Source organism: Excalfactoria chinensis, chromosome 5, assembly GCF_039878825.1.
Source record: "Excalfactoria chinensis isolate bCotChi1 chromosome 5, bCotChi1.hap2, whole genome shotgun sequence".
NCBI lineage: Eukaryota > Metazoa > Chordata > Aves > Galliformes > Phasianidae > Excalfactoria > Excalfactoria chinensis.
This window is the reverse complement of record NC_092829.1, coordinates 32,009,201-32,022,173: the sequence shown is the minus strand read 5'-3', so window position 1 is coordinate 32,022,173 and position 12,973 is coordinate 32,009,201. Positions and strand designations below refer to the sequence as shown.

Below are 12,973 nucleotides of genomic sequence, written 5' to 3'. Positions count from 1 at the left end.
CTCTATTAAAAGACTGGAAAAATCTTTATGTATCAGATGACAACAATCACAATTAGATCAACATTTGTAAAGCCTACATTATTTTCTATTCTAAAATATAGGGGCAATAAGGGACAGTGTTTCTGTGCTATAAATACATTGTTCCCGGAGCACCTAGGAGAAGTTAGCGAGAACCAAAATTAATTTCCGGACGCTATTCCATTGCACGATAGCCAAATACTTTTTTTTTTTTTTTTTTTTTTTTTTTTTTTTTTTTAAATATAAAATAGCATTGTTATTTTTAAACAAGTTTCACAGAGGTTCACTTACAAACATCAGCCTAAATAATTTAAACACAGCAACTTTAACAGTTTGGTCATGCTACAAAATTACATTACGGTATACAAAAGGTAATCAAAAGTAGATGTTAAAAGTGCTCTCTTGCTTGAAGGCATTCCTAGATGGGTCTGTTTCTGTTGTAATCTGAATCAGCTGCTGGTTCTCAGGTCTCCTCTCACGTTTTTCCAGCCGTTTGAAATATAACCACTGCATGCATCAGCTCTTTGAAGAGAGGTCGGTGTGGTAACAAGCAAGTAAAATACCTATTTTCTATCTCTAATTCAATTGTAGGATATTTCTCTATGTAATTAAGTGGATGCTACTCCTCCATCATTTCTGTGGGAAAAGCAGAGTTCCACATGGCTTGCAAGTTTTACATGGGTGCTCTTCTCATCCATGAATAATAATGTGCTTCGGACGTTATTAGATGTGGTGAGATGTGGAAGCGTAAAGGATAATACAGAAGGAATTCTTTCAGGATCTTACTCTGCTGCTCAGCAACTACCGTGGGCACGCAATCCGATCTCTGATAGTGTATCAGTGACACAGCGCGGCTCCATCGGCATGCAAATCAGCTGCTTTAATTCTATCATCTGTCTCTTCCACCACATCTAGTGCATAATTTTAAAGTGCAAATTTTAGAAATTTATTAAAACTTCATTTATTTGGGGCTAGCAAAGTTCATGGGGGTTTGATTTGTTTGGGGCAGTAACCCGCAATTCATCATGTATAACAACGTTAAGCAAAAACTTAGAAAGGGGTTAACTTACATGCAAAGGTTCTGCAGTATGGAGGGGGAAAGGCAAAGGAAAAGCTTCTAAGTGTACTTCACTGCTGCTACAATAATGCTGAGACTGGATGCCCTGTTCCCTTCAGTAATGATTGTTTTTATTCTCATATTTATAACACAGATGCAAAAAAGAGAATTTATGCTGTTAATTGCTGTGAAAAGAGCTGATGCCAATAGGCATGTGCTATACACAGCTCTACCGGTGAGCAACTGCATTAGTTACTGCTGGACTGATTAATGGTAATTAATCCACGGAGCCTCAACTTGTCACTTACAAGAGCCAGGAACTGCTCTTTTGTGCTCCTCAAGCCTTGACAATGGAACTATCTCCACCTAGAACGCTAAGATGCTATTTTGTTCTCAGACTGTCCCCAAATAGAGTCTCTGCTGTATCTAATGCTGCCTTCATAAATGTATGGACTTAGACCATATTTAGATCTTACTAAATTAACCAGTGGGATTATGTAACACTGGACAACATTCTCATCTCCATCTCATTTCTTTTGAGGAGCTAATTAAGCTATATGTACCGTAACTGTACACACTGGTACAGGGATTTGAACACACTGCCTCTTGGCCAGATTTCATGCCAAGAGCACTGTGTATTCTGTCCTGAAAACAGCTCCACACACAGATGAAATTGACTTTTCTATTTGTTGCTAATATTTGGAAGTTCTTGTGGCAAGCACACATTAATTACTGTAGGCAAGGGCCCAAGCCTATTCCCTGTTGCCCTAATACAAAAGCTGGAGTTAGTAAAGACCATGTGTGCCATAAGCTAGGTACTCTTTCAAGTCACATCTGCTTTTCCAAAGCTGATTGGCTGCAAGTGAACTGAATTGGTTTTAAGAGGCCACCATGAAATGGTTGTTGGCTGTATATGTACTCTCCCTTCGTGCTTCTTAGTCAGTGATGCCTTTCCTAACGATAAAGCATAATACTAGGAGATATTACATGAGAATGCATCGTCTGTAAAATACACCCAGCTTTTGGCATTGTTCTTCTGATCTTAATTTAAGAGAAAGATCCAAGTCAAACTCTAGACTTATCTGTAACTGCCAGTTTAAGTTGGAATGCTTAGGAATTACTCTAAAAATCAAAGCATAACAAGAAAGAATATATTGAAACCAGGCTCTGATTTCCTTGTAATCTTCACACCCGTCACTTAGATATTGATGAGCAATAGAGTTATCTTATACTAAAATTATACCTGGAGTTTGAGATCAATTCCACTGCAGCCTGGGCCATTTCCACCCTTTTTATCCCTGACCATGGCGCTCCAGGATATCAACCCCTGCCACTCTTTCACAAACAAATTAAAAGCAGTGTTCTGCCTTCATCCCTTATGTGTCTGTTCTAAAACCTGCAAGTACACTTTTCTAGTTTAAACAAAGATAATGCATCGAATTAGAAGAAAAGCTTAAAAACAATAAAAATAAGCTGCCAAAAAATCTACTTAGATGACTTCTAAAGGAAGTAGGGAGGGAGGAACGTCATTTGCATCCAGTGGTGCAGCTATGCCTGTCTTTAGCATTACATAATGCTTTTTGCTAAAAATAGTTACCTGCCATCTAAGGAGGTTTACTCAGAATGGTTAACGTGCAACAGAGCATGTTTAGTACCTCTTCAACGCTTGTTTTCCAATGCCCGTTTCTTGCCTTATCCCACCTTCCTCAGTAATCACATACACATTTCACTCCCTGCTTACATCTGTGCTTTAGAAAAACATTAGTATTGCAAACCCAGAATTTTACATCTCAAGCCCAGGTCTCTTGTTCACTGCTTGTTTCTGAGTTAGTATCAGCCTACTTAGTTACAGGAAAATTCCAGAGCTGAGAAAGATTACGTCCATCAGTGAGCCAAAATAAGACTAGGAGCAGGAACCAGCTGTAGGCTAATAGTCTACATATTCCAATCAAAATAATTCATTAAAAAAAAACAAAAACAAAAACAGATATTTTGGTCTCACTGAAACCATGCAAAAAAACTCCCACTGCCTCTTTAAAATAAATAACATCATATAAGTTACACATGGCCTTCTAAGCAATGGAGTTAAGAGGCCCAATTCAAAACTTACAGTCCATAACAAGAGATCACAAGCCCGTTACCTTTCTTGTGCATATGTCCACAACTTCTGGGTCTATTTGGCATAAAATACTTAAGGGCAAGAAAAGGCAAATTCACATACTTAAAATATTAAGGGATTCCCATAACATAATTAAACACAACAAAGTCCATAACGTAGTTCTAAAATGTAACATTGTTCCTTTAGCCATGGTGGTTCAACTGAATGTTAGCCAGCTGCATCTAACAAGCTAAAATTGCTCCGTTGTAACACAAGAGCAAACAATAAGCACCACTAATCAGGAATTAGGGATAGCTGGGTATTAGATCAGGTAAAGATCTCTCGCTAACCAAACAGTAGATGAACTCAACTCCACTGGTCTCTGCAGAAGGTGGCAGAAGCTTGAGAAAACCGGCGTGCCTGAAGTTTGGTAAATAACTCTTTGGGTAAGAGACTGTGGAGATAAGCTGGTCTTTTAAAAATTGCCCAAAGCTTTTCTTCAAAACAAACATTTATATCAAAGTTCTGTGTGCTGAGCAATCTGGAGATACTTATTAAACACCCAACACAGAAGTCTCATCAGTTTCCTCCTCCTTCTTCTTCTTCTTCTTGCTGTTTAATAACAAGGGTACCTACAAGGAAAAAAAAGAAAAAAAGAGAGAAAATCTACTCATTTATGAAGAGATTATGCAGAGAAAGGTACAGATAATGCTCATCTGCTTGAAAACTGATCTGGACTATCAAAACTAGGAAAGAGTCAAGCTGTCAGAAAGAGGAAATAATTCTATTTCCTGCCACTGGCACCACACAGGACCACCCTAAAATCAGAACATGTCTGAGAGCGTAGTCCAGATGCTGCTTTGCATTTCTTTCTCAGTGTGGGGAATACAGTGATGTGCTAAAACTATTTGGTTGTGTAACCTGTGGGCTGCACACCACATGGACAGCTTTTCAGAAGATCCTGCAGCTGGTGCAAGGTCACACAGATGAGTTTTTGAGGTTACAATTTGTTTCCCTGATCTTTTTTCTACTAAGCTTCTCACTTAGATCAATTGCCTCTTGCTCGGACTCACCATCCAGCTTTTTCAGCTTGGGCACTCGTTTGGTTGCTTCTTCAATCCAATTGTTCTTCTGCTCAGAGGCGTATTTCTCTTGCAGTGGATTGCCTACAAACACCAGATCCTCCAATAATGGCAGCTCTGCCAGTCTCGCAAACTCTGCTGCAACCATAAACATGAAAACACCAACTAGATTGTTGAGCAAGGAAAGTACATCCACACCAAACCTTTCCTTTCAAACTCTGCACATGTAAGTAGCTTGGGATACAAACGGATAGCGATGGTTTGTGCTTGAACTGGTAGCAGGTTAAAGAACAGGTACACATTTTCAGAGAAGTCCAAGCAAGGTGATTCAAAGAGGTGATTCAGCTCCATTGAGCTTAGAATTTAAATTCAATTTCCCATTTTTAATTTCTTGCATGAAATATTTCAGGATTCTGTGTACTTCTGCAGGCTTAGCAGTAAAAGGTAGGCCCCAGGACACAGATAACTACTTTTTGACTTGCTAACTCACGCATTCACCATAATCCATAGGAAGCTGCAGAACAGACAGGAATGGCTTACCCCAGTCTTTCACCAAATTATTGGACATATAAAGAACCTTCAGCTTCTTCATTACGCGGATACCCCTCAGTTTCTCAATGAAGTTGTATGAGATCCACAGCTCTTCTAATGTATCTCCAACTGCTTCCTGGAAAACGACAGAGCTACACAGGTAAGTGAAAGTAAGTCCTTATTCTTCAGACTCTCTCTTCTTCAGCCCTGCAGGTCACCTCACGCAAGAAAATACTAAGATATATTGGTCTTCATTTCCTTTTAAGCAGGTTTCTAATTAAGCATTACAAATACTCACGGGAATCAGAGCAAAGGATATGAAATATATTTAGAAGGTCAAAACCCACAGTATTAGAATACAAGAAGGAACAGCAGTGGGGACGGCATAGGGACAGAGAAGACAAAAGTGGCTGTTTGTGCACAAAGTGGCTGCTATTCAGCAATTCTTTCATAAGGGTTTTTATGCAGTATTAGGGAATGGTCTGTCTCAGGTACATGCATGTTTGGATCTGGAGGACGGAAGTTACAACTCCCTCAAAAAGGAGTGCTTTTATAAACCAGTCATTAAAAATTGATTTCATTTTACGCTTAAGAGATAATGGAATCTCTGAGGGTGGAAACAGTTTTAAACAGGAATATTCTGCAGGAGAAACAGGTGATATCTGTCGAGGAAGAAAATAATATCTATATTCATTTTTAATGAAGTTGGTTGAAAAAATATTCTGCTTTAACACAGATAAAATAAAACTGATCGCATTTCTTCCCCAATAATTTTTCCTATGCCTGGTACATTCAGTTTTGCCACCATTTTCCCCCCAAAAGCAAACAAACAAACAAAAACTACCTGAAAATTCGGAAGCAATATGAAAGAGAGTAAACAAACCATTGTGACGGAATAGAATGGAAGTTTGGGAAATAAGGTAAAATTCAGCCAAAACTTATAGGGAAATTATCCCATGTCTTGGGTAGAGCTCCATTTTGTTAGTAGAGGGTTGAGATTAAGGTGCACGTACCAATCCATTCAAGTTCTTAATGTTATTTCTTCCCAAAGACAGAATCCTCAGATTTTCTGAAATAGATGACAGAAAGTTGCTCATTCGTGATTTCTTACGTGTAAGAAGATGCTGTAATTCAGGTAAAACTCCATACTCCCAAAAAACCTACGTTCCAAAAAGCCTGCCTTAAGAAAGGATGACATGACAGAAATAAAAACTGACAGTGAGTGGGAGCTGATGCAGAGGACAGCTCAGAAACGTGCTCACAAGTACAAATCTGTTCATTTGTAGGTTACCTCACTGAAATTCAGGCCACATAAATACTGAAAACAGCCTAGAATTTCATCTTGCACCTGAGCTCTAACTGCTAGCTTGCTAGCTTTGATTTCACACAGTTCTTACCCCTTGCTTCTCCAGCTAAAATAAATAAATAAACTGATCCGACTTCTAAAATAGAGGTAGCATAGAAAGCTGCCATACAGAAGCCCGATGAAAAATATTTCAGCTTACTGTAGCACCCAGACAAATATGCTTTTGAAGTGAGCTACTCTTGCTGGAATTTAGTGTAATATTAGTGTAACTCAAAGCTAAGACAAAACAGCAGTCTTTCCAGAAAACTCCTTTTCAGTATCCACATGAGCTTTGTTGCAGGTATAAACAAGCAAATAACTAATAACTACAGTAACTTATGGTGAGGCTAATAAAGTCTAGTAGCAACAGGCTGCATAGATAGCAGTGTAGTGGCTGGAGACTGCTATGGATAAAAATTCGAGGCTGATCTAAAACAGGTAGTTGTGTGTTCTATCTATAGGAACACAGGGACAAAACCACAACTGGTAGATGTTCTAAAACAGAAGGACTAGTTAGGATTAAACATTTCAGGCACAAACGGAATTCTTTTTCTCTTTAAATGCAACAGCTTAACACCTGACCATGGCTCAAAATATGAAAACTCATCCTCAGTAAGTCTAAAGTCAGCTACAGCTAATATTCTCCAGACTATCCCTACAGTTCCCCATCCACAGCACGGAGACTAGCCGGCTGCCCTCATTCTCTCTGTACTGCGTGTTCAGGAATTACAAGTCTGCACTAGCTTTAGAAATTCCCAAGGGTTGAGAGGAGAGTTACAAACACAAAAATGAAAGACTGTAGGAAACGTCACACCTTCGAGCCATTTCTAACTGCTGTTACTGTTCTTTAGTCCTCCTGTTCAGAGATATTATATATTTTGGAAGCAATAAGTTACTCAACCTGTTGCTATCATCTACGTTCTCTCACATGCATGGATGCTGAGGTGTGGTCCTACACAGAATTATCTACTCAGCATGATTACAGTATCACATATGCAACACTAATATTAATCTTTTCTATCTGAAAATAGAGCTGGACGCATAAGAGGATTTCTCAGCATCCTCTTTGCAATGAAAAAAGGCAAATATTTGATTGTTTTTCATTGCTGTAAGCATTGATTTCTCTCATGGAAGACAACAGAAACTGTAAGTTCCTTGCATTCTGTACCTTAAAGAGACATACCATGAAGTTCTCTTTTGTCTCACCTCCAGATTCCATCCAGGCCCACAACACTCTGACCTCAGCAACACACTACGCCACAACTAAGTTGTTGAACTGCAGACTCTCTCCATCATCAATGTGGAAATCAGTTGTTAAATCATTCTAGAATCACTTACTGTTGAGTATCATAACTCAAACCCACTGGAGATTACAAAGCTACTTCTGGATGGATTTTTTTTTACTATTCTTGCACAGCAAAACAACTGCCAAGACTGCCCAGAGACACATGCTTTAGTGCGACTTTACTGCTAACATGTGTTCTCCAGGAAGACTGATAATTTTAAAGTCAATTGCAATCTCCTAAGAGTAAGAAGTTAAAAAGGATTAGAAAAGGTATAAAGCTAGACACACATTATAAACTGTAGTATATTTCCTATCCACACGATGAGGAAACAATCACTGGTTTGTCACTTACTTAGGCTGTTCAAGTTGGCAATTCTTTCAATGCAGTTTGTAGACAGCGAAAGCTTCCTTTAAAAGCAAGAACAATCAACTCTCAGAACACAAGGGATCACTGTATCAGAAGAGTTCTACATCTGAACACTAATGCACTAGAAATACTTGTCTATTCTCTCAAAACATCATGATTTCTGCAACTTTGTTTAACTTCCAGGAAAGTACCGTGTGTTACTGACACCATGTACGGAATGACCTTTTTAAGCATAGCCTTAACAAATGCACGGAAACTTATTTCTGAAATGGTTCTAATTTCTTTTGGGAAGCCTTTTTTTTCTCTGTCCCATCACCCACAAAGACAACACTTCATTTTCCTCAGCTAAACAGCAGCTGAACTGACTTGTTACCCAGAGCTAATTAGATAAACTGCATGCCACTCCAAGTTGCCACTTGGGCACGTTAACCAAATTAGTACAAATAGAGAATGCTTGATTTCCAATTTGTCTTTAGCGTAACTTACTCGCAGTTAACAAGAGTGGAGAGAGATTCATCCATCTTCTCTACAGGAGGAATCTGGCCATACAGTTTCACTTCTTTTGCCTCTGAAGCCTTCTGGCCATTTTTTTCTTCCTAAGGGAAAGAGATGGTAAAGAATACGCTCACTGCACAAAATCACTAAGAACTGCTATACTGGAACATTCCCATAAAAGTAATTAATATGGAGGTAATTCCAATATACTACTAAAAGAAAATACTGGAAAGAGAAAGCATTTTGAATACCACGCTTCAAAAGCCTTTTTTTTTTCTTTTTCTTTTTGGATTTGAGTTACACTTAAACTATTAATTCAGGTGTCTTCTCCTGAAAAGAAATGGAGGATAACGGGAGGTCTGAAACTCTGAATCAAGGTGAAGACTGACATGTGGGAGCTTCAATTAGGGTCAGAAGCTTATGTAGCAGAAGCACACTCTTAAAATCTCACACGTAAATCTCCTTTCCTCTTCACCCAGACAACTCAGAATGCCCAGCACAAACTCAGAAGGCAGAGGAGTACACTGTGGGGGAAAACCTCAACAGCGCTTTCCTCAAATCTTGCCTCAGCTTTAACCATTCTGTATAGCTCCCATGTATTCCTCCTCCTGCAATGGGAGCTGTGACTGCTAGTCCCCTGAGGTGGAGCTGGTGCCCAGCCTCAAGCCTGTAACTCAGCTCTAGCTCCTCCAGAATGCACATGAAAAGAGAAACTGATTACACTCTTCATAAAAAAATGGAAATGAAACTCAACCACTGGAGGACAGAGAGCAGGGAGCTCTGAGTCTGGACTGGTAATATTCCACCTCTGAATCAAAGGCCAATTAGAAATCAGAGAAGTTGTAAAGAAAGTAATAAATCCTTATTGTTCGCAGAATTCACTAAACAACAACAAAATCACTTCTAGTTAGTCATTAGGAAGGAGTGGAAGATTTCACACTTCAGAGGGTACATTAGAAAACAGCTTTTCTATTTACAACCTAAGTTGATGATTTCCTAGATTAAATACTTTATAAAGTTCAGAGATTTGGAAGACTTGTCCTAACAGCAGCATTTGGGTGTGTTTATTAAAGAAATACACCCCATGAAATGGTTTCACATTCTGAGGTAATGGTAATTATCCACTCAACACTTGGACCGAGTATCTTTTTCAGCAGCAACGCCAGTTGTGACAGCTGCTTCCCCGACAGCACAAAGGGAATGTTCTGTCGACTCACTCGGCATTCAGTGCGGGGACTGGAGCTCTGTTAACAAAGGAGAAATCTGTTCTGTGTTTTCAAAACAAGGACTCTTGTTTTCTCCTCCATTTTTATGCAGCTATTAAAAAGTGAGAGAACTGAGGTCGGTTCTATATCTTTACTTGAGAAGAAAATGAATTGCATCCCAGAAACATGTAAGGATAGCACAGCACAATATCACACATCATTTTGTCTTGCGTGCCCAAAATACTTCAGGCAACTTAATTTAATAGAGCATTATTATGTTGCCACGAGCATTCACTTATATTCCAATTTCCGTCCAAATTGAGTATGATAGGATTTTTATTCATTATCAGCCATTTAGGAAACGAGTGTGACCCACGTTTTGCTAGAATATGGTGAACTGTTCAAACTGAGTCACTACACAAACCTGAAACTTCAATTTCCTTTTCTAACAACAAGGATAACCCTGTATCTACCTGCATTTCAACTTAGCTTAGAATCTGATTGATAGTCACTTTAAGCCAACAGACAAAATGACATTATCTCTTAAAACAGGACAGAGAGGGAGCTCCAAACATGGCCTGTGGTGGGGAGTGAGCAGTTGAAAGAAGATTCCTGCAGCCTGCGACCCACCTCTGGAACAAACCTCAGATGGAACGCCACCATACGCATAGAGAAACCACAGGTACAACAGCACTTTTGTTAAGATCAGGCTACCCGATTGCCAAGTTAAACGTTGCTTTGATTTAATATACTCCATTCTGACTGTAGAGCACAGGTAAACCCTTATGCCAAAGGGAAGAAATACATCTGGAATGCAACACAACAGCAGATCCAATGTTACAAGTCATGTGGATACAGATTAGCAGCAGTGCAGGGAAAATTTACCTCCTCTCAAACAACATGAACAGAACAGCGCAGTCAGCACTTTGTAATTAACAGAAATGGAAACTCGCTGACATGGATCTGTTACTTCTGAGGGACATGTGACAAACCGAACACATGAAGTTCGGGGTTTGGAGGGCAGGAGGAGTGAGAGGGGAAAAGGAAAAACACTTCTTAAAAAAAAAATGTATATTAAATATAGTAAAAATCCACAGCACTGAGTACTGCAAAGCAGCTGGATACTCTTTTATTACTTACCCATCTGGCTAGAGCTTCTCTGATAGTCGTTGCTTTCGCCTAAAACAAACAGACAAGTTCAAATGAACGCTCACTGCAAATTTTCAGCTGGCTTCTGCATTTCTCCCCTTTTTCTTTTCCTGTCCTGCTTTTCTCCTCCCCTCCACCACTTTCCTGCAGGATCTTCCTCCAGCTGACACTAAGAAGCCAGGACTCCTGGAGTGGCTCTTCATTTTATTTTCTGGGGAACTCGGAAGTATTTTCAGAAGGAATAAGCTGGATTTATGAGAGCACATCATTCTCCTGACTTTTTTCTCTTGTCCAGCTTGGAGCACAATCTGGGCACCGTCAGCTCTGACAGTGAAATTCAGCTGAACTCAAGGGTATTAGAAATTACTGCACTGAGAAATGTGGCCTGACACTCTTATGAAAACACACAATTACTGTGCACTAGTAATTTCCTGCCTGTCCGTGAGTAGACAGAATGATAAAGCCTGTTAGAATTCACCAGGGAAATGAAGGTACCGCCTCCCAAAAAATCAAGAGCAATCTGAAATGCGTGTATTTCCTTTTTCCTAACAATGCTGTCATCAGATCACACAGCATGACCACATACGTTATCAGCTAAAAACAATCTGAGTGCTCCTGAAGGAGGCCTTTCAAGGACTGGCTCGCTGAGCAACCTTTAGGTGCTACAGGCACAGAATGCCCAGCAGCAGCTTAGACCTGCCCAGAAGAAGGACTTTGAGCGTCATCTTCTCTGTCCCACACAACAGCCAGCTCCAGGCCCAGCTGCAGTCAGGGGGTAAACTTCTGCTACGGCACAGCCTCCTTGGTGCCCAGCTGAAGCGATCGCCTCCTGCTCAGAACACAACCCAGCTCCTGCTCCAGCAGCCTCCTTGAGACTCCAGTTAGCAGCCATAGCAGTGTGACGGCCAATCCAACTGGCTTCCAGTTGCTTCTTTTTTCAGATGGGAAGTTTCCATCACTTTTCCACAATCCTGCTAGCCAACTACCTGGGGGCACGAGCTCATTCCCTCACAGAGCCTCCTCCTGCCCCAAATCCATGCCTAAATCCAGCCTAGATTTGAAGCTGAGAACCGGGTGTGCATGGAAACAATCAGCACAGGGCTTATCAAGAGAACGCATGCCAATGACTTTGTTTTGTGCAGAAAGCACTGTGGCTTATGGGGAAGCATCCCTGAGAAAGCTGTTTTTGGGGTCCCCAGGCAGACACTGAACAACCTCCTGCAGGGATGGAGATTTAACGAAGTCACAGACACACTTCAAGAGCCACCAAAGGCTGAAGCGGCCACCCTGAGACATGGCCATCAGAGCTCCAGGCACAAGGAATACAACATCTTAGCAGAAAGCAAACGTACTTAAGCTATAATCACTGGAATATTTTCCTTCCCAAAAAGAGGGCGTTTGGGTCCGGGGCGTGATGACACCGAGCATTTACAAACTTCACTCCCTCCAAGACACCAGTGAGGCGCTGCCTTCGTTCGCATACATTTATTGGTACATCAGGAGCGGGTCGGAGCCTCCCGGCAGGAGGAAGCAGGCCGTGCGCTACGGCAGCCGCTGCCGCCCCGCAGCCGCGTGCTGGGAGCGCCTCTCACACGGCGGCATCGCGGCAGCCGCGGGCGGGATTCTTCTGCTCCCGCCGCCGCGACCCTCCCGGAGCCCCGCTCCCCCGGGCACGGTGAGGCCGCGCCGCCCGCCCCCGGCAAGCACCGCTCGGGGACGGCGCTAAAGGAGCCCCGCCGCCGCCCTCCCTCACTCGCTCTCGGCCCGGAGCTGGCTCCCCCGCCGCCGCATCTCGGGGCCGCCCCCCGAGCCACAGGCCTCCCGCGCGGCCGGCGTCGCGGGCCGCCCTCCCTGAGCGTCCGCCCCCCCCGCCCGGCGCTGACAGGACCCACCATCGCCGTTGCTACCGTTGACGCTCCGGTTGCTATGGCACGGCCGCCTCCCGCGCATGCGCGGCACCGCAGACGCGTCGGGGCCGGGGGGGCCGAGCACGGCGGCAGCCACACCTGGCGACCATGGGGCTCCGCCGCGCGCAGGCCCGGCCCGGAAGTCGCGTAGGGGGCGCTCCGCGACGCATTGTGGGACGCGGCGCAGGGGCTGCCGCGCTTTCCCGCTCGGTCCCCCTGAGCGGCCCGGTCCCAGGGCTCCCTTCCCCCCCCGTTCCGGCTCCGGTACCGCTAACAGAAAGGCCACGCCCCGCCTCCGTCACTGTGCGCTTTTTATTGAATTAAATCACTCGGTGAAAGTTACGGCGATCGGCAGGTGACAACCCGTGCCCGGGCCGCCCCTCACAGGGACCGGCTCCCCCCGGTTGCTGCCCGCGCTCCTTCAGGCGCGGCCC

The 12,973-nt window shown here is 42.7% G+C and overlaps 1 protein-coding gene across 3 annotated transcripts; it reads right to left on the bottom strand.

Annotated features, from left to right (window-relative positions):
* On the bottom strand, nucleotides 1-12,657 carry DNAL1 (dynein axonemal light chain 1). 3 transcript variants are annotated; one of them, XM_072339047.1, is made up of 8 exons: nucleotides 12,525-12,657; nucleotides 10,624-10,662; nucleotides 8,270-8,379; nucleotides 7,769-7,824; nucleotides 5,800-5,855; nucleotides 4,796-4,922; nucleotides 4,247-4,393; nucleotides 1-3,805 (listed from the first exon to the last, which is right to left on the bottom strand). In XM_072339047.1, exons 1-8 carry the CDS (start codon nucleotides 12,525-12,527, stop codon nucleotides 3,753-3,755), a joined length of 591 nt encoding a protein of 196 aa, XP_072195148.1. In that variant the 5' UTR covers nucleotides 12,528-12,657; the 3' UTR covers nucleotides 1-3,752. The 3 variants fall into 3 exon arrangements, with proteins under 3 accessions (XP_072195148.1, XP_072195150.1, XP_072195149.1); XM_072339049.1 differs by lacking the exon at nucleotides 12,525-12,657 and adding an exon at nucleotides 11,985-12,508 and having other exon boundaries at nucleotides 258-3,805; XM_072339048.1 differs by having other exon boundaries at nucleotides 264-3,805; nucleotides 4,247-4,390.
* Between the last annotated feature and the right edge of the window lie 316 nt (nucleotides 12,658-12,973).

What these genes read in the sequence shown, in the direction of transcription:
- DNAL1 (XM_072339047.1), bottom strand. An exon ending in TCCACTCTTGTTAACTGCGA is followed by an intron (nt 7,825 to 8,269) that starts GTAAGTTACGCT and finishes TTGCTTTTAAAG; the next exon opens with GAAGCTTTCGCTGTCTACAA. An exon ending in CAAGCTGAAAAAGCTGGATG is followed by an intron (nt 3,806 to 4,246) that starts GTGAGTCCGAGC and finishes TTTTCCTTGTAG; the next exon opens with GTACCCTTGTTATTAAACAG.